Source organism: Copidosoma floridanum, unplaced genomic scaffold, assembly GCF_036245765.1.
Source record: "Copidosoma floridanum isolate Cflo_tuat_1 unplaced genomic scaffold, Cflo_Japanese_pri ptg000024l, whole genome shotgun sequence".
Lineage (NCBI taxonomy): Eukaryota > Metazoa > Arthropoda > Insecta > Hymenoptera > Encyrtidae > Copidosoma > Copidosoma floridanum.
The window spans coordinates 7,528,342-7,553,747 of NW_028321901.1; the positions used below are offsets into that span (position 1 = coordinate 7,528,342).

The 25,406-nt window shown below is 37.0% G+C and overlaps 1 protein-coding gene across 7 annotated transcripts in view; it reads left to right on the forward strand.

Annotated features, from left to right (window-relative positions):
* upSET (SET domain-containing protein upSET) overlaps positions 1–25,406 on the forward strand; it is a 485,572-nt gene that overhangs the window by 65,702 nt on the left and 394,464 nt on the right. For 6 of the 7 annotated variants that reach the window (XM_089595068.1, XM_089595072.1, XM_089595071.1 and 3 more), the window contains exon 2: positions 812–2,227. The exons of the other annotated variant lie outside the window; for it this stretch is intronic. In XM_089595068.1, the coding sequence (XP_089451194.1) occupies positions 1,182–2,227 (1,046 nt within the window). In that variant the 5' untranslated portion in view covers positions 812–1,181. The remainder of the gene's footprint in view (positions 1–811; positions 2,228–25,406) is intronic. 7 annotated transcript variants of the gene reach the window in all.

Below are 25,406 nucleotides of genomic sequence, written 5' to 3' on the forward strand. Positions count from 1 at the left end.
CGCTTGTGAATTCTAAAAAGTAGTTAATATTCTGGACAATCAAATGTTTTAATTTTTGTCGATGAATCGACAGATATGACACTCAAAAAAACTTTTTGCGTTGCTATTCAATATTTTAATTATAAAATGGAGAGAGTAGTTTCTCATTTATTGCATTTAATTCAATTAGAAAGTGCCGCAGTCAAGAATCGAAGAGTACCTGACTACTAGTCATGCGGTAGCAAAATAGCTAGTCCGCTTGACCATCTACAGACACAATGCTGAGCCTTAAAATAAACATTCAGACAAGCTTTTTGATCGTTTTTTCGTAATTAAAAGAAGAAAGAGCATACCAATGTGTACCGATACTACAAATATTAACAATTTTAAGGCGTAATACTCTTTTTTTTAAATTTGAGATCAATAATCTTGGTATGCATTATCTGAGCTTTGTAATACATTTATTGTTATTTACCCCGCTTTTCTGTGAAGTTTATTTGTGTTACTATACTTAAACTTTGAGAAATGATTTTTGTTCTTTATTATTGTAACTTTTAGAAAGAAAAATCGATTTTCTTATCTTCCAACTGTTTTCTTCATTGCATCTGAATGAGGATTTTTGTACGATTTGTGTACCAATCTAAATTTATTATTATAAGTATTATTTCATATGTAATTATCTGTTATTTTAAGGTAACTTTCCTTAAAAACTTATATAGATTTTGTACAAGATTTTATACAATCTTAAAATTCAGTGATTTATCTTCATAAACCACTAAATCAATAAAAATCAAAGAATTTTATTAAATGCATTATTGTTTCCTTATTTCAGGGCTCTTTAAGATAGTTGTCAAGAAGATTCTTCGGACAGTTTGTTAGTGAAATTTCAAATCGCACCTTAAAAGTGTGAGGCTGCTTTTTTAATCACTGTGTTGTGAAACTAAAATAGACATTACCAACACATCTGCAGTGTTTAGATAAGCCTAGGGCTGCTTCAGTTTTTTGTAACACGAACTCCTAAGATTTTCAAGACGTCTTCTCCTTTAGTAATTAGAACCCCCGAAAGTGGTGGGGGTACTGGTGACAAAAAATCTTCTTCTAACAAGTATGAGTCGCCTACATGTTCTAATTGTAATTTGGATGAAGTTGCAAGTGTTGAGATACTATTGTGTCAGGAAAAATTGGAGAATGAAGCTTCAAAGATGTATGAACTTGCTACACTTGAACCATTTAAGGTTAGTCAACCCATTACTTCCAAGGTGTCAGCTGAACCAAAACAAATATACCATTCTTCCATCTCTTCGAGCATCGCTTGCAAACACTTAGTTGACATAAACTTAGAAGATCATTTATCTGGCAACATTATCGACGCACCCTCCCCACAGCAAGATCAGATATTTGAATTAGAAATGTTTACAAATACTATAAGTCAGGAATCTAAAAGTACTTTGTCTCCTAAAAAACAACTAAGCTCACTAAAATTAGCTCAGTCTTCTGCGTTTAAAACAGGGATGAAAAAATCTTTATTACAAAGTACTGAAGTTAATCATGTAAAATGTATGCAAAAATTTGTTGCTAAAGAAAAATTATTCAATGAAAAAATACTTGAAGATTATATTATGCAAGATAAACAAACTTTATTTCTACCTTTGAGTGATGCCGATGTGTGTAATAAGAGCAAGCAGTTAAACATCTTAAGTAGTTCGGAATCAAAAAACGGTACTAGTATAATCTCAAAAGTTAAACAACAACAACAACAACAACAACAACAACAACAACAACAAGAAAAATTAATTTCTAGGGAATCGCAACGATTTTTTTTGCAAGTCGATTCATCCCGTAAAAGTCAATTACAAAAAAATATGAAGCAAAGAAATGACAATGATAATACTTTAAAACATTCAAATAATATTGGACAGTTAGAAGAAGCTCAACTGTGTATGTTTGGAAGTGGACCAAATGCACTTTGGAGTTCTGTGGTCTCACAATATTTATCCAGTCAAATACGGCAGAGTGATCTTGATAAATTACTATCTACAAGTAATCAAACAATTCAAAAAAGTATGGAAAACCAGGAATCAACTTCAGATGTACAGCAACTCAAACTTGAAGAGTTTCACGACCAGGAATTACATAAGTCAAACTCAGAAATAGTAAGACAGTATTTCAAAAATGTGAAAAGTGAATCATTTCTTACTAACATGATTATACCAAAAGAAAGTAAGCCTTTAACAGAGACTAAAACAAAGTAAGTTTTAACTTCGCATTCTATCGTCAACTGTTAACTTGGTTAGTAATATTACTTCGTCGCTGGCTTATTTCCTTAGTCTTATCATTATTTTTATTCATGTAAAAATGACTGCGTAAAAAACGTTTCAATAAACGTTTTTGCAGATTAATGTCTTTTTTTTATTGACACTTAAGTGTTGTACGTGCATAATAATACTTATGTACATTAAATTCTCTGTATGCAATATCATTTTTGACAGTACTAAAATTTCTCACAGTAGAATTACAACAACAAAAACCATTAGGTCTACAAAATTGATTATATTATCAATAATATTAATTACTTACAAAAAAGTAAAACTATTCATTACTTCGAAATCAGGATTTAAAAATGGCTAACGTTAATTTTTCTACGTAGTTTACTTTACGAACGTAATTATGTTTTGATGTTAGGGTAGTAAAGTGATATTTTATAGTTAAAATGATTTTGAGTCACATCTTTTAGTAAAAAAAATGTTATGGGATAGCTAAATTTTTACTCAGTAATTTTCTCGTTAGATAGAGTCTACTGAGTAATAAATCATTTTTATACATATTTAAATCCATTTTATCCCTTGATGAGTTCTGATAAGATCTAGGAGAACTTTTAACCATCTCACGCGAGATTTGCTTTGTAAATTTTTAACTATAAAATTATACATAAAGAAATCAAGTTTTTTACCACTAATGTTTAGGAATAATCCATGGATGATACAAAAATAGCAAAACTGATTTCGAATTCGAATTTCGAGCCATCAGCTTCTGTCGGTAACAAACCGAAACACAGAAGCAAAAATGTACACTCTCTCACTCACACTCCCATGGGTTTATGAATAGTCCTGTAAGTTCAAGACTTCATGTATACATAGCCTTACAATGTATAGTTACGAACAAAGGCTGACGGCGGAAAATTTTAAATTCAAAATGTAAACACGTTGTAGTTTATCAACTTATGTAATTTCTTATACATTCAATATTATTATAATTATTACATAATTTTTACTTCATTTTTAACATTATAAAATAATATAAATTCAAATTTTGTGGTTCATGAATGAAGTACAAGGCGTGCGTACCTTGAGTATCAATTTCCATTAAAAAAAAAAAAAAAAAAAAAAATCATTTTAAATGAGTTTATTGAGCCACGCTCTGAGTTACTACAAATAAAATTGACGACGATTTCGAGTTGAAAGTTATCTGAAATACACTAAACGTATTTCTTTAATAATTATATTTTTAATACAATTTTTTATTGTATGTTCGTATTTTTTATCGTAAATTCGTATTTTATTTATACTGTTAATACTTTGTGTTTTTACGTTCGTATTTTTCGTCCCAAAAATTTAATTAAAAAACACTTCATAAGAGCCTTAACTCTAAAGCCACGAATTTTCTAACGAAATTATTAATTTATTTATTCGAAAAATCAACGGACAAGAGCCGTATACAATACATTACAAAATTTAGTGGTAACGCCAGGTTACAATCTACCAACCGCGCTTATAAATAACGATCACGTCTACCACCGCCCCGCACACTGCATTAGCCGCCTCTTAAAGGCAACAATATTACTCGCATTTCTAATCTCATCAGGAAGAGAGTTCCATACTCTCCTTCGATGAGGCAACGTAGAGCTGTGTATATAATTGCGTACTGTATTGGTTTCGAGCAAAGGTCTTACATTTTTTAAAGTAAAATTACAATCTTGAGGTACGGATCATAATGAAGTGACCGACACACAATCAACATTTCTTGCAAGTAATCCAAACATAAAACAACAGTCGTAATAGATATGAGGCTGACGAACATGGGAAACCCACTTCTGAAAGACACAAATTCCAAAAATCTATGTTGTATTTTTTCAATCTCATACATCAATTACTTTGAATATGGTCTCTAGATCTGGAAGCAATACAAGAGTTTTATACAGATAAACCAGTATGCTCACATTAGTAAAATCTCTGCAGCTTCTCATAAAAAATTCTAAGGTCTTGTATGCCGCCGACAAGACAGAGCTAATTTGATTATCAAAAGTGAAAAAGTCCCCGTAGAGGACACCTAAATCAGGAATTTTAGTAAGTCTTGTCACCGATAAGGGATCCAGAGCAAAGTCATGAAATACGACCTCCGTAGACCTAGAGAACAAAATCACAGCACATTTCTTTACATTGGCTTTAAGATCGTTGGCTTCTTTCCAACTAACAATCGCATCAAGATCACGCTACAATATCTGACAATCAGAATCTTTATGTATACATTTATACAATTTGATGTCATCAGCAAACAAAAGAATTTGTGATCCATGTGTAACATCCTTGATATCAGTGTAGCAAACAAGAAATAGGAGTGGCCCAAGTGTGACCCCTGACGGACTCCTGATTTAACAACTACACCATCAGATACAGCCCCATCCAAAACAACAACCTGCTTACGCTCAGTAAGGTATAAGATAAACCACCTAAAAGACCAACTCTATATAATTTTCGGACTAGTATCTTATGGTTTATGGAATCAAACGCCTTTTCATAATCAATATAAATTGAATCAACTTGGGCTATGACATCCAAAGCCTGTCGAATACTATCGCAATACATCAGTAGATTAGTTACAGTAAAACGCCCATTCTCGAACCCATCCTGCTCATCAACCAATACATGACTTGACATATCACTTACTCTTAGAAAAACAAGCTCATCAAATAACTTAGCCACAGTGCCAAAAAATAAAAATAGTCCTATAATTTTTCAACACAGGCTTTTTTATCTTTTTTAAGTACAGGAATGACCTGAGACAATCTCCAACACTGCAGCATATAACCAGTTGCCAACGATTGGTTAAAGAGGATCATAAGAGGCTCTAAGAACACAGAATTGCAAGCCTTTATAAAGGACGATGGACACAACTCTGGGCCTTTATTTGTATTAATTTTTATATCAATCACTGCCTCCTGGAACGATAAAGTTATGCTGTCCTGGCACCGCATCGGCTTCAAGATTAGAAGCGTCAAGGCAATCAACTTTATCACTAAAAACAGAACCAAAGTAATCAGAAAACAAATTAGACCTATCAACAGCAACCGAGGCAGCACAATGGGTGATGGTAGCAAGCACATCCTGAACAGAGCGCATCTCGTTAACATATTTCCAAAAATTTTTTAATATTTTTATACATCTCATTTTGAACTTTATTTATGTACTATTCATAACCTTCACGCGACATCCTAATACATACAGCACTCAAACGCTCAAACTCAATCAAGTCATCCAATTAACCAGACTGCAGCCAAGCCCTATGCATTCTTTTTTTCACAATTACAAAATTAATTAAGGTCGGAGAATACCATGCAGGGTATGTGCTTGGCTTATACCGCTTTTTAGGAACAAACAGGTTGATAACTTTCTGTAGGACATCATAAAAACTTATCAACATTTGATTGGACATCCGACTGCCCAATAACAAAGACCAATTTACACCCTGCATGTACTCAGTGACACCCTGAATATCCGCCGCACTAAAGTCAAAGTACACACTGTCAGCAACACCAGACGAGCAGCTTACACCAGAGACCTTGAAACACGCTGGAATATAATGAAACCAGCTCATCCAGTACTAGAAGACAACCAATAGCGGCACCAGGTAAATCAGTGAGCAGGAGATCAAACGTGTAACCCTGAGTGGGTGGACTGAAAAAAGTTGACAAAGACCCAGCAATGACACCTGATGACCCATCTTTTGAGCACTCTTCCAAATCAAAGCATCACCATCCGTGCAAATTTGCATAGAATCAGAGAACTTATCCCAAGTTGTATTGTGTTAGTTAAAATCTCTAAGCAGGGCAATATTTGAGCTCTGGTGTTTATTGAATATAGTCTTAACAGTAATCATACAGCGATGGTAGCTAGCCAACGGTAATCTGGGGCACAAATAGGCTCTTCCAATCATACAAAAGAAACCAGGCACTTTTACACTAACAAATGACTGCTCAAAAGTCTTATCAAAGACTAGCATAGTTCTACCGAACCGCCTATTCACTGTTATAAGGACACCACTACCAAGACTCGTAGAGCCATCTGGATATATGTCCCTTTCGGTACAACACGTAATCAAAAAACTTGACTCACCATCATTTAAACCCCTATGCAGGTACGTTTCAGTGACCACCATGACATCTGTTTCAGGTACAAGTAGCCTATCATTGTTACGGAATGCAGAGAACTTAGTGTGCAGGCCATTTACATTCTGATAATGCATTATAAGAGAACCTAGTTTTTTGAAGGATCTAGTTCAATTGAGGCTCAAAAACCTCTCTTTTTCTTTTAGAGGTTTATGGTGCAAAGTGTAGGTACACTCTTAATTAGCTCTACGGTATTGTTGTTGTCGGTACTAGTATAATAAAACAGTTTAACTTTTCGTCGCAGGTACTAGAAAATAATTTTTTGGGTGGCCGTCAGGTCCATCGCAGCTGATATACCAGTCAGCAAATCATGCCATCCAGCTACGACAGCGTTAACATCAGTCCTGGTACGCATAAACACAATGATAGGCCGAATTTTAACATATGCCAGCTTGTCAATTTTACGGATGATAATTGTTTCCAGCTCAGTTTCCAATTTAAATGGTTGGATGATTTTTTTAACCCCAATAATTTCTTTACTTCTATCATGGTTAGAATTCTCAGCAACACTAAATAGCAGTATATTTAGCATTTTTTTTATCTTTCTTGATAATCAGCCGTAGCACCCTGCAGCTGTCACCTCAATGCCAGAATACTAGTCCATATCAGCAATAAGCTTGTTTACATCCTTTCTGATGACCTTAACCTGAGCCTGCATTCCTGCTATGGACAAAACTAACTCCGTTACTTTATCCACAGACTCCTGCAGACTTTTAATAGACTCAAGCAGACTGAGATTTTCACCACCATTAGAAGTGCATTCAAGGCATCTATAAAGCAGCATGGGCTTTTTTTTCTCTATCTCCAATACTTTTATTTCAGAAGCTGATACACCCGCACACTCAAAGGTTGCATAGAACAAGTCATTGCAGGAATGGCACACCACTGTCAGGGCACAAGCAGCAAAGCCCTGGACACACTCTTCACAACTCGATATGGCACTTAACTCAACAGCAACAGTCAACTTAACCTTAAAGTGCTCAAGGCCCAACTGCGAAAACAAATATTCTATTTACATTCAGCCAAGGGTAGCCACCCATACCAACACTAAAGGAAACTTAATCCAACAGATAAAGACTATTTTACAATAGATAGAAACAACACAACTTTTTTCATAAACAACAATTCTATAAGGGGCGGCAGCAAGCGTGATCAATAGCCAATAGCAGACGACCTATTAAAAAATGACCTAACGAATAAAAAGAAAAGAAAAAGAATAATCGCAAATATATTATTTACTTTTTTGAAATATCAGAAGTTACTAGCAATGTAGACACGCAGTTCATGTGCTTTTACTACGAAGAGAGGCTGTGGCGTAGTGATGTCCATGCGTACCCCTTGCAATTGAACACAATTAACCAAGCTGTGGAGAGTTTCTACGCGCATGCACACACATATACTCACGCTCCGGCTTTGTGCTGTATATATTCGTTTGTATGTACCTATTTCTATACAGATGCACGTGCTTGCTTTTTTTTCTATTTTTCTTTTTCTTTCTCTCTCCCTGCCGAACATTCACTTAACTTTTGATGCGCATGTACGCTACTCTCTCCTGTCTTCCTGTGCCCCACTCTCCACTCTCCGCTCTCCCCTTGCAACCAAGAACCGGATGGATACTGTTTGCATTGCATCAGCCAGTTTTACTTACCACTAGATTTCCAATACGTGGCTGTAAAAGTTTCACTCCAAAAAAAATTGTTCTCAGCTCATTTTCCAAAAAATGGACTTCTTTACATGTTGACAGTGATGAGGGTGTATTGCAAAGCAGATGGCGTGACCGTGTTTAAGTAAAAATAGCATCGTTGATGCGTAACCGTATACTTATAAATACAACTCTAACTTGTATGCCTATATATATTCTATGTATAGGTAACTCGTATGTACAAGTGTACTGTTATACAGTGAACGACGCCATTTTCTCTAAGGCACGGTCGCGCCATCTGATGAATGAGCTTTATGCGATATACCCTCATATGATGTATATATAAAAAATGATACAAACATTTATAAATGGATTTGTATCTCATACCAATCGTTCTTTACTCTGCTCCAAATGACCATCCAGCAACATACTTTTGGTCACCCTTCTGCTTTTTTATTTTTCCTTCCATCTTAGAATTCATACTCTATAACTCATTGTACTATCTACTATGTAATTCAAGAGCATTTTTCTTCTACTAAAATCATTTCTACACCTTCTTTTATTCAATCTTAACATCATTCTAGCAGCTAAATTGCCCTTTTTCATTAGTTAAGTCATCTGGTTCTTTAAATTCCCCTTCTATTCAAAATAAAACCTAGGTTCTTGAACTTTTCAACCTCTTTAAGATTTTCCCTATTCAACTACCACACTTCTTTCTTGCAATTAGCAGCCTTATAACAGATCATTACCTTTTTTTTTACAACTCAATGTCAAATGTCTATTCTTTATAAATTTTACAAGTTATTCGTCATGTATAACAGTGTCTTTCTATTAAAAGCCTTATCTTCCCTTTTATCTTTCGTTATCTTTCCAGTATTTCCCCTGAAATATCCTTGCCTACTGTATCAAACGACGCCTTTCATTTTACAAAATACTCTTAGAAACTCTTAATGTAAATAACATATTCCTTTTCCATCATTTGTTCAAACCTAATTTGTTTTTTCCACCAACTTCTGCTGCTTTTTTTTATTTTCTGATTGTTGAGTCCATTCCCGATTTCGTACAAAAATTTCCTACTTTTATTAGCATGCGTTACTTTACCTTAAAATTCGCTTGGTTTCTCCGTTATTTGGATCTATTGGATTTATTGATGACCCCCCCCCCACTTACTCACCATTTTTATTGTTCCCCTCTACACGTACAGGAAAAAAATGGCATTATCACATGAGAGTGTCAGTTCAATGAACCTGTGCGGCACACCATGCGCTTTTACTGTAGCTGCTACAAGCTAAGCGCAGGCTGCTATATAGCTATGGCGTCGCCGGTGTCTATGCCGTAATGTCATCATGAGATATGAGCCTAGCGCCAGAATTTGAAGGTTTCAAAGCAGAGAGTCGACATTACTTAACGCATTGACTATATCTAAGGGCAAAATGCAAAGCGGCGATGGAATTTTCTCTGTTGCCGTCTTGCGTTTGCTTCTCCCACTTTTTGTTTTTACACTATATGCTCTCTCTGCAGTAGGCACGCACTCGTTGCCTGCGCAGCTCATAAATACCTATATATATGCATGTTGAAATGTGTGTGTATATATACACTGCAGCTGATAGTCTTGTGATATTTGAAAAATATATTTATTGTGAGCACCATTTATATATAGATCTCATTTTGACGCTAGTATGGCAAAGCTGTACAGCACAGCTAAAATTTTAATGAAATAAGCATAAAGAGTATCAAGACTATCGAATCAGCTGCAGTGTATATACACACACTTATTTAAACATGCATATATATAGGTATTTATAAGATGCGCAGGCAACGAGTGCGTGCCTGCTGCAGAGAGAGTATATAGTGTAAAAACAAAAAGTGAGAGAAGCAAACGCAAGACGGCAACAGAGAAAACTCCATCGCCGCTTTGCGTTTTGCCCTTAGCTATAGTCAATACGTTAAGTAATGTCGACTCTCTGCTTTAAAACCATCAAATTCTGGTGCTAGGCTCATATCTCATGATGACATTACGGCATAGACACTGGCGATGCCATAGCTACATAGCAGCCTGCGCTTAGCTCGTAGCAGCTACAGTGAAAGCGCATGGTGTGCCGCACAGGCTGGAGGAAATTTCTTACATGTAATCATGTATACTTTCAAGTGTCTATATGGATAATGAGCGTCCCTTATAAATACTTCCAATTATAAGGTGCCGGGTTGCTTATTATTATTTTTTTTAAATTTACTTATTTATTTTATTTTTTAATTTCTTTTTGTAACGTTTTTATGCAAAAAAACGAAAGATTTTCAGTACTATTGTAGCCGTTAAAAGCCTATTAGTAATAGTTTGAAATAAAAAGTTTGGTCTTGTAGGTAATACAAAAACATATAATTTGCCATCGCACTTATCTAAATCGGTCAATATTTGTTGTAAATAATCGCAATATAATGCCGTAAAAGCAAAAAATTACATTATTTTCTATTTCAATTATAATCATCCTACAGTCTTAAAAACGTAGTTTAAATATGTATTTTGCTGTCACAAAATCACCACAATTTTTTGTTAATGAAATCTAATAAAAATATTTCAAATTGACGAACAAACTACATTTGTTTACTCAAAAGGTATTAAATGTATAAACCAATCTGACCTCATTCTCGTTAACAAAAATGACTCTTCCACCACTCATTTTTTTGGTGTTACGTCTAGTTTGCGTATATGTATCTGGATTCATGTACCTTGCATTTTTTCTTGAAAAAACGACGACTTACAAAGTGTAACTGTTATAAGCCAGATTTTTTGCCAATATCTTACAAACAAATCATCATAGCGTCAATGAAGTTACACATTCTTAAAGGTGGTATTCTTTTACAAATTAAAAAAAAATGTTTGTTGTAAAATGTATATTAGTCGAAGTCATTTTTTAAATTAGTTATCACGTCATTTGTTTATTCGGTTATATAAGCCTCAGAAATTAACAGGGTAACTGGTTAAAGCCTTTAAATTTATTCCACAAACTGCTGTGCAAAATGTTACTTTTACGAACAGATGTCTTTTTTGTCACTTAAAACATTTGTTTTCAAATTTTTTATAACAAATTTATAAACAAATAGGTAACAACGTGCGTACGTTGATCGTTAATGACTTGTCATCTTACATCTTACAACAATCATCTTTTTTTAAGTAATTGAAAAATACTAGTTTTAAGAAGATGTAACTTCATTGCCACTATGACGATTTGTTTCTAGGATATTCGCAAAAAGCGAGGCCCAAAACAGTTGCACGTTGTGAAACGCTGTTTTTTCAAGAAAAAAAATGCAAAGTACATAAATCCAAGTACAGATACGTAAACTAAACATAACAACAACAAAATCAGTTGTGGAAGATTCATTTTTGATAACATGGACTGGGTCAGATTGACTTAAACATTTGACTCTTTTTTTTAACAACTTTCAATATTTTTATATCATACTAAATTTTTAAGACTTTAAGATGATTACCATTAAAATAGAAAAATCAAATTTTTCACTTTTATGGCACTAAATTGCAGATATTTACAACAAATATTGATCGGTTTAGATATTTCTGGTGACAAATTATCTGTCTTTATATGACCTAGAAGATAAAAATTTTTATGTTGAACTACTGCTTATAAGCTTTTAACTGTTTAAAAATAACTAAAAATATTTCATTTTTTGGCATAAAGATGTAAGAAAAAAAAAAAAGAAAAAAAATTATCCGATCGTTTACAGTAGAGATATTCATCAGGGACGTTCATTATCCATACCAATACCTGAAAATATTTGGTTTGTACGAAATATTATAAAATATTAGATAATTAAATCGATACAGAAAATAATTAGAGACCATCGCTCATATTATACTATAGCCAGTAATAGTTTACCGCAAAAATTACCCATATAGTAACTTGGTGTTAAGAAAATAAAGATGCCAGCGCTACAATGAACGTTGTGTGGGGCGACAAGAAAAATTGTGTGTAGGGGTGTTAGGGAGGCTTTACTCAATAGTTACTGGGTTAAAATAACGTCGAAACATGATAAACTTTCCCTTTATTTGCAAGGGGCACGGCAGTAGGAGTACAGTGGGGGGGGGGGTGTTAGGGTCTTTTGGGGGTAATGTGGGCAGTGGGAGGTTACGTAGATTGCCCCACACATTTAACTGTTTAATATAGGAGGATGTATATATATATTTATCTTTTTTTATATTAAAGTGTACTAACCCGTAAGGGTATGTACACAATATATAAATATATATATACATATATATATATATATATATATATATATATATACTAGTGCCGCCAACCCCCCAACTTCCGAATATTGTGCATCAGTACAAAGCAGTATCAATATAAAGTACAATTAGTAGTTACGTAGATGCTAGATATGTAAGTCCAATGGAAGCAGCTTAGAGACTTCAAGAATATCCAATTTGTGGTAGAAGTCGTACAGTTGTAAATCTAGCTGTTTATCTTGAAAATAAACAAAAACTCATATTTGAAAAAAATAATATCGAAAATGTAATAAAAAATTATTAAACACTCCTTACAGCTTGATATGAATTAAATAAAAAAGATGATTTTGCAAAATCGCTAAAATACGTTAACATTCCAGAACATTACATTTTTGACAATAAACTTAAAATTTGAAAAAAAATGAAAATTACACTGAAAACTATTGCTATAGGTAGATTAAACATAGTATCTCCAAAAGATCATGAACGCTTTTTTTTAAAACTTACTTTAAATAAATTACATGAGGCTACATCGTTTGAAGACGTTAAAAAACATAATAGAATAACATATAAAAATTTCAGGGATACTGCAATTGCAATGGGTTTAATAGAACATGATTCTCAAATCGACAATATTTTTGAAGAAGCCATAACAATTTTGTTTCCATACCAGTTAAGACAATTTTTTGCTTGGTTTTTGATTTCAGAAAACATTCAAGGAGATAAAATATGGAATGAATATAAAAAATATTTTACGGAAGACTTCGATAATGATAATAATAATTGTGCTCTTCTACATATTAATCAAATATTGGTATCGGAAGGTAAATCATGTGAGTCTTTTAGTTTACCGACACCAACCATTAGCAATTATAAAAATAATTGCAATATTGAGTAAATATCTTTCAGTAAACAAATGTTCGATATAATGTACACAAATTTAAATGAAGACCAAAGAAAAATTTTTAAAACTATTTGTGAACAAGATGAAAAAGTATATTTCATAGATGGTCCTGGTGGATCCGGAAAAACCTACTTATATAAGACACTCATTTATTACTTTATTTCTAAAGGTAAAAATATTTTGTCAATGGCTTGGACAGGAATTGCATCTGTATTACTACCAAAAGGTATGACCAGTCAAAGAACTTTTCGTTTACCTCTAGACTTAGATAATATTGAAAGTGTATTTTTAGAATTTGAAACTAAAAAAAAAAATTAAGGAAAGTTGATTTAATAATATGGGACGAGGCTTCTATGATTCCAAAAAAAGCTCTAGAAATCGTTGATAGAACGTTGAGTGACTTGTGTAATGCAAAACTTTGCTTTGGTGATAAATTAATAGTATTAGGAGGAGATTTTCGACACATCCTTCCAGTTTTAAAAAATGTTAATAAAACTATAATAATAGAAGAAACTATTAAATCATCATTTTTATAGAACTTCTTTAAAATTTTAAGATTACAAAATAAGATCCGTTCTAGTAATAACGAATTTTCAAAATTATTGTTAAGAATTAAAGTAGGGGACATAAAAACATTTAACATTCCTAAATCCTAGATAACAGATGATGTCTGTACCAAAATATTTGGTAATTACAGCAACTGTTTTGACAATAACGTGATACTTACTTTACGTAATGAATATACTTTTTTTTTAAACAACAAGATTTTAAGTAAATTACATTGGAAACTAAAACTTATTACAGCATCGATACTGCAACATATAAAGGTGTTGATAAATCAGATAATAATATTCATATAAATTTTCCCGTAGAAATGTTAAACAACATTCGTGAAGGCTTGCCACCTCATAAACTTAAATTAAAAATAGGTACAATAGTAATGTTAATTCGAAATTTGAGTATATCAGACGGATTATGTAACGGTACACAATTGCGAATTACTAAATTACTGAAGTATAACGTAGAAGGCGAAATAGTAACGGTGGAAAAAATTGGTAATAAAGTTCTTATTCCAAGAATTACATTAAATTCTGGAAATACTTCATCATTATCTTTTATTTTATATAGAAAACAATTCCCATTAGTTGTAGCATTTGCTATGACTATAAGTAAGTCTTAAGGTCAAAGTTTTGATAATGTAGAATTATACTTAAAAGAACCTTTATTTTCTTATGGTCAATTATACGTGGCTTTATCAAGATGCAAAAATAAAAATAGAATTTTTATTCAAGTCAATAGAGAAAACAGTTTAGAGATTGAAAATATAGTTTAAAAAAAAAATTTTTGAATATAATAATGTATCTAATATTCATAACATGATTTCATTATTATTTTTGTATGTATAGGTAAAATTTATTAATTAATAATACGTATCATGAATGTATATCGTGTTCATCTATTGTACCAATTTCAGCATTAATTTAAAACAAAATAAAAATGGACGTAAGTCTTCGTGATTTCATCAGGCTTTATAAGATGACTCATAAAGTGATGCGAAACTTTTATTGTTTATATTAATGATACTCTAAATTTAACTTAAGTTTATGTACGTAAAAAGAAGAATTGTGTCATAAAGGACTATATAAGTGATGATAATAAAATAATTATGCGCACCAATATATGTGTATATATTATTTGGTTTCAAAATATTGTTAACTCCATATAAATTGGTTTTTAAACGTACTTAGTTGTATAAATAATGATGTTTTGTGCAACAACCCCCTTTGAATCAATTTATGACTTTTAATTTCTTCTTGACGATGAAATAAATCATGGCAATAAGACAGTTTTGTCCAAAGATAGGTAAAGACGGTATGATCACGGTCAGGTTCCAAAAAAGTGGTGTGGGGAGGCGGTGGGGCCATGAAAAAATTCGTGGGGGTCAGTGGGAGGGCCATAGGGGGTAGGTGGGGGAAAGTGGGATGTTTTGAGAAAAATACTATACAATATTTCCATGTGATTTGGTAGGAATGTGGTAATAGACTTCAACACATTGACAGGGCTGGCAAAATGCAACGTTACAAAATGCTAACAAAAAAAGTCAGCCCACCAAAAACTTTATGCTTACAAAGGAACCAAGGGATCCAGTAAATCTAAATACAATTAATTGTATTTAAGTTCAGCTGATTATAGTATTGTGCAGTAATCTGTAACTATTTGATTAAATATTAAAACATACATTGTTATTATCCCATGAAGCCATACGTGGTTGAACCCCCTGGCTTGAATAAAGACTTACACCATACTTCTATACTATTAATATAATATTTTGTGAGGGAGTCGGTGGGGGGGGGCGGTTGGGGGCCATGAAAAATGTGTGGGGGGTCGGTGGGGAAGCTGTGGCGGTCGGTGGAGGCTGTGGGGGGTTTTGAGAAAAACTACAATATGTCAAAATAAGCAAGAAAATAATGGTTTTTTACCTTATTTTGTGGGGGGTTGGTGGGGGGTTGGGGGCAGTGGGGCGGCGGTGGGGATTAGTGGGGGGTGGTGGGGGGGTTAGTGTGGAATGACCTACTGAGTTAACTATATATTATAGGAAGATACATGTATATATCTATACCTATATAATACAATTGTTTGTGTGAATAATTCCACAGAACCCCCCCCCCACAGACCTCCCAAAATATGGTAAAAATTGCTTGGTTCATCCTTTATTTTCAACTCTCCGAATTATTACTACAACCCCCCACAGACCCTCCACCCATAATGCTTCTTACAATGTTGAAATGCATTATGTATTTATATATGATGCTTCTTTTATTATATAGTACACGCTAATCAGAGTTTGTTTAACATTGTGCAGTGAACATATTTAATTGTCCGTTGAAGCTTTTCTAAACATATTTTAAACTAAGGAATTTTTTCATCTATTTTTTCACACCGCCCAAAAGGTAAATAGATGAGCTTTGTTCATACTTATTGATGATTTTTTAAATGTACAACTTTAACTATGTAAATTTAAATTAATTTTGTAAACAATTATTATGTCTATTCAGGTAAAAACGAGTATAAAGATTGTAATATTTTAATAATGCAAAAATAATTCAATTCATTAGTAAATATAAAGCTATCAGTGCATTAAATTTTTTTTTTGTTAATATTATTTGTTACGGAGTACAACCGAGGCGGAATAACGAAGCGGAAGCTTCGACCTTGACTGGGCCTTTGTTGCCTGGATACCTTCGGTGACACTCACTATAATATTTATAAGCGGGTCTCATCCGTCGAGACACCGTTGGGGCCAAGTACCGCAGCGATCGTTGTTATCGTCGCTTTTCGCGACTTTGTCGTTCCAACGCAAGAGGGGAAATGAACACTCGTGAGTAATTCTAATATAGAGAGCACATTCAATATAAATAAAAAAATACAAAAAAATACTCGTGAGTTTAGTTTTGTGTAGGTGTGAGTGATCACACGTTGAGCGCGAGTGCTCGACATGCTGGTGGCACAAAATCGCGGCACGGGCAGACTCGCGGCGTGGGCTAATCAAGGGCCGCTGCCCTTCACAAATAAATGGCCAACAGTGGACTGGTACTCCTAAAGTTGCGAATTTCGCTCCTCGACGATGCCTCTGATAGGCCAGGACTACTGGTGGCAATGGAACGGGTACGCTGAGGCCAATAGGCGTCCCTACTTGCAGCGTCCGAAAGCTAAGGTCGTCGGGGTTGGCCTTGGTGACCCTGAGTCTGGCGTCGTCTGCTATGCCAGAAAGATCAAGACAATTCAGCACCAAGCACTGCACTGGGGACAACTCAAGCGCAGCCGCAACGACAACAATCGCAGAAAACACAGAAAACTCCAGAAGATGCTTCCCGCGTAAAAACAAAACAAAAACCGCTTCTCGTGCGCTTGTAAGCCCAAACTAATCTGACGCTCCTCTTGGCTTTTCCTTACTATCCCCTCCTTTCTCTTACCCCTTCCCTACCTAGTCCCTTTAACTCTTTTTCCCCTTTCCCCTACTTCCCTAACTGCCCTAGCCTATCGGTGATGGCTTGATGGTCTCCCACCGTCCCACCTCCCGACTAGACGTTGGATATCGGGAGTATCTAACTCTACCTCCTATGCGCCGTATGAGGAAGGCTCTAGGGACGATTACTCAAGGGGAGAGAGAAAAAAAAACATCGGGTACAAAAGAAGAGGCACCATTTATTGCCAAAACAAAAAAACAAAAGAAGGAGCATAAAAAAAATGACAAGGAGAGAAAAAAAAGAACTATACAAGAATAAAATCAGAGAGAAGAAAAAAAAAAAATTTTGATGGGGCGGTCTGCCCATGGCTGCTGTGCTGCCGTGGCTGGGCTGATCCTATACCGGATCACTTGTTGATTTAGCCCCCGCTCACGCGCTCATATTAGTAGTGTTCAGAGTGCCTCGAGCACCTCGTAGAGCGCTTTATCCCTGGTAGACCGCACATGTAGCAGCGAACAGGATCGGCTGTCTCCCGTGTCGCCTGGACCTCTACCGAGCGGGCCTTAGGCGTTCTGCCTACTGGCGGAGCTGCTGGGCCTCGGCTTTCGCCGCGTGCTTGCGCTCTTCTTCCTCGAGACCCACGCCTGATGGAAGGCTGCGAAGCCTCAACGGCCCATGACGGCTATCTTTTGGGCCTCGATGATTGTGGTCATGAAGCCGTGCTTGCGCACGAAGGCCTTCACCTCCGTAAACGCGGAGATCGCCTCCTAGTGACTTGCCACGACTCGATCGCGAGCCTGGTCGAGGCTTTATTTAATGCTCTTTCAAGTGGTAGCCGGGCTTTCCGGAATCGCTAATTTGCCGGAACTGAAGACGTCAGCAAGGCCTTTGTCGGTTTAAAGGATTGTTGTTGTTCGTCTTTCTAGTCGAACGACTAATCCTTGCATAACTGCTTATTTATAGGCTCTACTACCGTAAAGTATTTCAGCAGGAACTTCCTGTACCACGAAACCATGTCTAGGAACCACCTAAAATGTTTCAGGTTTTTTAGAGCTTGAAATGCCGTAATTGGCTCTAACTTGGCTGGATCCGGTCGTAAATCATCTTGGTTTACGAGAACACCGAAGTATCTCACCTCTTATTAGCTGAACTCGCTTTTCTCTCGGTTGAGGGTGAGTCCTGCGTCATGGACGCGTTTCAGTACGTATTTTAGCTATTTGGGATGCTCCTCGAATGTCTCCATGACAATTATTATGTCATCGAGGTAGGCATAGGCATAGGGCTCGTGCTCTGGCCCAATGACTCGGTCAATTAGTCGCTGAAACGTTACCGACGCATTACTCAGGCCAAATGGCAAACGTTGGAACTAAGAGAGTCTCTTGCTTGGCACTGTCTATGCTGTGACCGGCTTAGCCTTGTCGGCTAATGGTATGTGGTAATACGTGCTACTAAGATCGAGGGTTGGAATAAAACGCTCTTTCCTCAGCTTGCACAGAATGGTATCCATATGCGACAATGGATGTGCGTCGGGTGTTGTCATAGCGTTTACCTTCCGGTAGTCGACGCAAAACCGACACTTGCCCTTTTTGTATCATGACTACGGGACTTGCCTAGCCACTATTAGATGGCTCGATCACGCCACTTTCGAGCATCTTACTCACGTGGGCATGTATAACCTCCTGGATCTTATCTGATACAGGGTAGCACTTCTGCTTGATGGGCCATGAGGTCGTGACCTCTATCTCGTGTTCGACGTAGTGCACCCTAGGGGAGCTTTACACTCCACGTAGCGGTCCAGGAGGGTCTGCAACTCCACTTGCTGCTTTGTTGAGATTTCACTCAGCTTTATGGCAGCAAGTTTGATCTCGCCCATCGATGATAGGCCTGCTACCTCTAGGGGAGCCTTAGTCCCTTTTCCTTTTAGCACCAGGACTCTATTGACAGGATCATACACGATCCCGAAGGCGTTGATAAAGTTAGCGCTGACGCAGCAATCAGCGTCTAACTTGGGCAATACGATGACGTCCACGTCCCGTTTTCCCCCTTTTAGGTAAACTACCTGGAAAGGTAGGGTGACGAGGCCTACTTAAATGCGTGACGATCGTTCATCAACCATTGCTGCGCTTTCCATCGTAAGACGTAGTTATCGACCACAGGAGTTGGCTATCTGGAGCCCCACTGCTCGCATGACAGTATAGGTAGCGCCAGGGTCATATAGCACTCGCAGCTTGTAACCGGATACTTCGAGCTGTAACCACCACCGGCGCGCGTCCTCCGATATAACTGCGGCCTGTGAGGGTTTTGGGGAGAAAGGCGGCGTAATACCCTCTCTTACGTCTGCCTCCTCTCGTTTCCCTGCCTTTTATTAGGGCAGTCACGCGCATAGTGGTTGCACTTATAGCAGCGCGGCTGTGACTCCTGCGAAGGAGACCTATCTCTCTGGATGCCGAGATCTTTTGTGCCCGACCCCTCTGGTTTCGCCTCGGTGAGCGCGAACCCGAACCTTGGTGTCCCTTCCCCTTAGATGAAGGAGGTAAGGGTGATCGTCGCCCCTGTTTACGGGGACCGTTTGAGGAGTAGGAGCTCTGCTTTAGCTCATTGACGTATTTAGCCAGGGCCGTTCGACGCTTCTCGACGTAAAGAAGGTCAAGCAGCAACTTCACTTTGTCCTCGTCAATAGCAGGGTTTCTGATCCTCTTGTTGGTCAGATCATTGACTAGTTCCGCCGAGTATTCGTCCATCACATCGAACCCGGCTATCTTAGGAGGATTAGCCAATTTCTTCGACAGCTCCTTGATCACTTTCGAAGGGCAACTTGTTCGCTGCGGATGGACGCTATCTCTTGTGAGCTTGAGTTAACAGGTTGCATCTCGCTGATACCGGCCACCTTTGGCTGTTTCCTGATCTCTGTAGACTTAGCCTTGGGCTTATACGCCGGTTCTGGCAGGTAAAAATATTCGGGTGGGGGTGGCTCATAGAACGCGCTCGTTAGCTCCAGAAGGCGCTCGGCCTCGGTGTCTCTTCGCAGCAATTCCGCTAGGCTGCGAACCTCGTCTCGTCGGACTCGATTCTGTAGCTTGGGGCGTATGTTCTTGTGAAACAGGTCCAGTTCACGTTTGACTGACCACGGAAGTTGGATTCGCCGCACGATATTCTTTCTTAATCTGTGTTAAGAAATTTCGTACAGGCTCACCAGCTTACTGGATGCGCATTTGCACGCGGAGGTTAAGCGACCTTGGCATGATAAGCACCTCTTGGCCTGATCCATACCATTCCTGCCCCGTATTGACGAAATCAGCCTAGCTAATCCACTGGTCGCATTCGTTGCGGAACCACGTTGCAGTGATGCCGCTTATAAGTTCCGGCAGAGCTTGGAAAGCTCTACTTCCGCCAAACCCGAAGCCGTGCGGCACTCGTTAATGCACATGAGGAAAGTGTCGAAATTGTCGTGTCTTTACCCTGTGAACTTAACGTTTCATCGGCGGACAATTTGTCCTAAGTCACGGCATCTGGAGTCGACGTACGACCTGCCTGACCCGGACTGTCTTTCCGTCGAAGGCGGGAGACTCCCCTTCGACCAGGCTGGACGTGTGAGGTCAACTGGTGCAGCCGAATACGGAGGTAGGTTGGAGTACGTCGGGCGCGTTGACGAGCTCACCACATACGTGTGTGGCCACGTCGTAAACGCTTGTGTCTGCGTTGTACGCACAGGTGGTGCCGTTGATTACCCACTCATCTGCGGGTAGCTTACCAATGCCATGTATGCGCTTGTCCCTGTACATACCGGGCATATCGCTTGCACCCAGCTGACTGGTGTATGTGACCATAAGGGTCCCATCGTCGTGTATGGTGGTGGTGCTAAAATATGTGCTGACGTTGACGATATGTCTACGTTATATTGGCCGTTTTCGAGTAGCGTTGCTTGCGAGCCTGCGAGACTCTCAAACACTTGCTTGCCGAAAATTGTTTCGCGACTTTTTAATTGTGAGTGGCTATTATTAGCTCTATAAGCCGAGCTTACTCGTGTCAAGTTCGCGATGCTTTCATTGGCTTTTAACAACCTATCGCGAGATTCCGTCGATCTGCGAGAGTTTCCACCGATCGATCCCTTCTATTTTCTTTCGAATCCCCGATAAACGAGGACATATTAGGGAGCTCGTCTAGGTCCGTAGCAGCTGCTCGGACATCAGAGGCCTGCATGTTAGACATTGCCGACATTTTCGTGACTCTTAGGAGTGCATTCATGCCTAAATTATTACTTACTATTTGTAGCGAGTGCGCGGAGTCATTGGTCTTCTCATTGTTCACTTTTGCGTATTCCTCGCAGGCTTTCGCGATTATGAGGTGACAAGCTTCTACACGTCGCGTTATGGCAGTATTGACGTCCTCCGGCTCGAGGTCCTCGGGGATGTATCTTCCCACGAGCCACTGGTAGAGGCAATGAGCCCTGATTGCTTTGCTGCCAGTCGTTAACAGCTCCAGATTTTCTAAAAATTTGAAGCCCAGGTCATTTGTTATTATTGGCCTAGATAAAATAGATAGCTAAAATTCGCGCTATACAATTTATTAGCAGTTAGTACACTATGCCGCAGCCCAGGGAATTGGAGAGAAAGCTGACAAGTAGGAGAAGTTAGCGCCAAGGTGTTAGCTGGACGCAACTTTTCCGCCTATTTTAAGGCCTTAAAGCTTTTAATTAAATTTATAATTTATTACAGCTTTATTTAAAGCTGGATTCTTCAAGGGATATTCATTCCTTCAACTCTCTCTGTTGTGTGTGTAGGTGTGTAGTGCAACATGGTATACACGTATGTTAAGTGTACCTTGTACACGTACACTACTGGTCATCGCACTCCGAGCCGCGAGAACCAACAACCGTGTGTATGTGTATACTGGTGTATACATTCAGTATGTGCCGTATGCGCTATAGATCAGCGTACGCTGCCTGTGAAAATTCGATCTCACAGGCTAAGCTTGATGGCTGTTGAAAATAATATTTCGTCACGAATAATAATAATATTTCGTGACGAAATATTATTTTCTATCTCGCTCGCACTTGTTTACAAAAATTTTGAGTGCTGTAAAACAGCATTGACTCAAAATTGTGTACGTAAACAAAGCCGCTGTTTTGTTTACATGTGCGACCTACTCGAGTCTGCTGGTGTATATCGCCTATGCTATATGCACGATTTATTTTGATTTGCTATAGCTTCTGCTACAGCTCCTGCTTTACTATTACTATTTATAACGTAATAGTATTTAACGTCTACCTTGTAGATGACGTCGCGCGATACCTAGCCGTGGGTTACTGTGTCGGGCGCCAATGTTACCGGGTGCAACCGAGGTGGAATAACGAAGCGAAAGCTTCGACCTTGACCAGGCCTGTGTTGCCTGGATACCCTCGGTGACACTCACTGTAATATTTATATATAGGTGGGTCTTGACTGTCGAGACACCGCTGGGGCCAAGTACCGTGGCGACCGTTGTTATCGTCGCTTCTCGCGACTTTCTCGTTTCAACGCAAGAAAGAAATAAAATACACAAACGAAGTAAACACTCAAGAGTAATTCTTATATAAGGAGGATATTCTATGTAAATAAAAATATACAAAAGGATACTCGCGGGTGTCGGTATGTGTAAGTGTGTGTGATCACACGTCGAGCACTCGTGGCCCAAAATCGCGACATGGGCAGACTTAAGTGGGCTAATCGAGGGCAGCTGCCCTTTACAAATAAATGGCCAACAATAGAGCGGCGTTCACGGTGTCGCAGATGTCGCTCCTCGACGATGCCTCTGACAGGCCAAGACTACTGGCGGCAATGGAACGAATACGCTGAGGCCCGTAGGTGTCCCTACTGGTAGCGTCCGAAAGCCGAGGTCGTCGGAGTTGGCCTTGATGACCCTCAGTCTGGCGTCGCCTGCTATGCCAGCAAGATCAGGACAATTCAACACCAAGCACTGCACCGGGGACAACTCAAGCACAGCCGGAACAACATTAATCGCAGAAAACACAGAAAACTCCAAAAGACGCTCCTCGCGTAGAAACAAAACAAAAACCGCTTCACGTGCGCTTGCAAGCCCAAGCTAATCTGCTGCTCTTTTGGCTTTTCCTTACTTTCCCTTCCTTTCCCTTACTCCTTTCCTACCTAGTCCCTTTCACTCTTTTTCCCCTTTTCCCTACTTCCTTACCTCCCTAGCTTACTGGTGATGGCTTGACGGTCTCTCACCATCACATATTATAGAACAACTTATAGTTTATAATTCATTACATGTATTCATATAACGTGATAAAAGTACATATACAAATAAAAACCTTACATTTTTATCAAATAATAAAAACCGTGGAATTAACGCCCCATGTAAATAGTTTACGTAAATAAGCTATCTAAAATTTTCTTCCAAACAACATTTTAGATTTCTGAATTATTGTCTCTTTCTACTTAAATAAATATTTTATTTTTATTTTTGCATCTTAATAAAGCTGCGTACAATTGGCTGTGAGAAAATAATTGTTGACTTACATATCAACCTATATTATCAAAACTGTGACCTTGAGATTTTTTGATAGTTATAGCATATGCCACTACTATTGGGAATTTCTTAGAATAAGGAATAAAAGTTAGTGAGGAAGTGTTATCAGTGTTGAAAGTTTTCTTGGAATATAAACTTAATGTCCAATTTTATCCCCAGCAATCATTTCTCCTTCTACATTGTTCTTCAATAATTTAGAAGTTCTTAATCGTGTACCATTAGATAAGCTTTCTTATATACTTAAATATCTAATTACCATAACTGTCGTACCAATTTTCAAATTAAGTTCATGTAGTGGTATACCTTTACGGATATTATTTACCACTCCTATGGAAAAATTTATATAAATATTATTGTCTGACTCGTCAACCCCTTTATAGGTTGTGTTATCTATGCTGTAATAGGTTGTAGTTTCTCCAGTTAATTTTGTAAGAATTTTACCAACTAAGAAACTGGTATATTGATTATGTGACGTAAGTATAACACTATTGACCTAACAACTATTGAAATCACCAAATATTTTAGAACAGACATTATTTGATATACTTTTTTTAGAAATATTGAATGTTTCAATTTCTCCTTCCCCAATTTTTAACTACAATTTTGAAAATTTTTTATTATTAGAACAAATAATAATAAATATTGTTATCTATCATTTTTATTTTTTATATATTATCTTTTTAATTTACATAGATATTTTAATATATTAATAGGTACACATTGGCATTTGATCTTGCGTTCAAAATGGTTTAATCTGTATTTTGACGGAAGTAAGAAAATTATACGTCAAACATAATTATAATAGTTAATGATCACATGCTATTATAATTCTTTATTTACTCTTTTATGAACTCTATTGTAATGCCTTTTTAATGCATCTTTTATTGTAAGTTTTCTTCCACAATGTTTACAAATGTTGTTGTGCTCTGGATTATGTATCAGTAAATGACGCTATAAATAAGTTGCTCTTATAATTTTTCGGTTACAAATGAAACAACATAACTTTATCGTACGTATACTGTCTTGCGTGGCGTACGTAATGATTTGTTTTTTACAACTATATTGCATAATGAAATTGTAAAAGCATTAAAAGAAAAGTCTAAATTGTATTATAGCATAAATCAAGCAACTTATGGAAGTGTTCATAAATCAGATTATGATATTTGTGTAAACTTTCCTGTAGAAATGCTAAATAACATCCGGGAAGGCTTACCACCTTATAAACTAAGTATAAAAATTAGAAGTATAGATATGTTAATAAGAAAATAAAGTTTATCAGATGGTTTATAAAATGGTACAGAATTGTGAACAACTGTATTACACAAGTAAAATATAGAAGGTGAAACTATAGCTAAAAAAAAAAATTGGAAAAAAAGTTTTTATTCCAAGAATAACTCTTAATACTGAAGATACTTCTTCACTGCCGTTTATTATATACAGAGCACAATTTTCTTTAGTTTTATCTTTTGCTATGACGATTAATAAATCTTAAAGTCGAAATTTCGATAATGTTGATTTATACTCGAAGAAATCTTTGTTTTCTCATAATGAATTTTGTGTAGCATTATCAAGATGCTAAAATAAAAATGGAATATTTGTTCGAATAGGAAAAGAGAACGATTCAATTATAAAAAACATTATTTGTTAAAAGATTTTTGGTTAAACTTTACTTTGGTACTGAAATTTTTATCGAATCAATG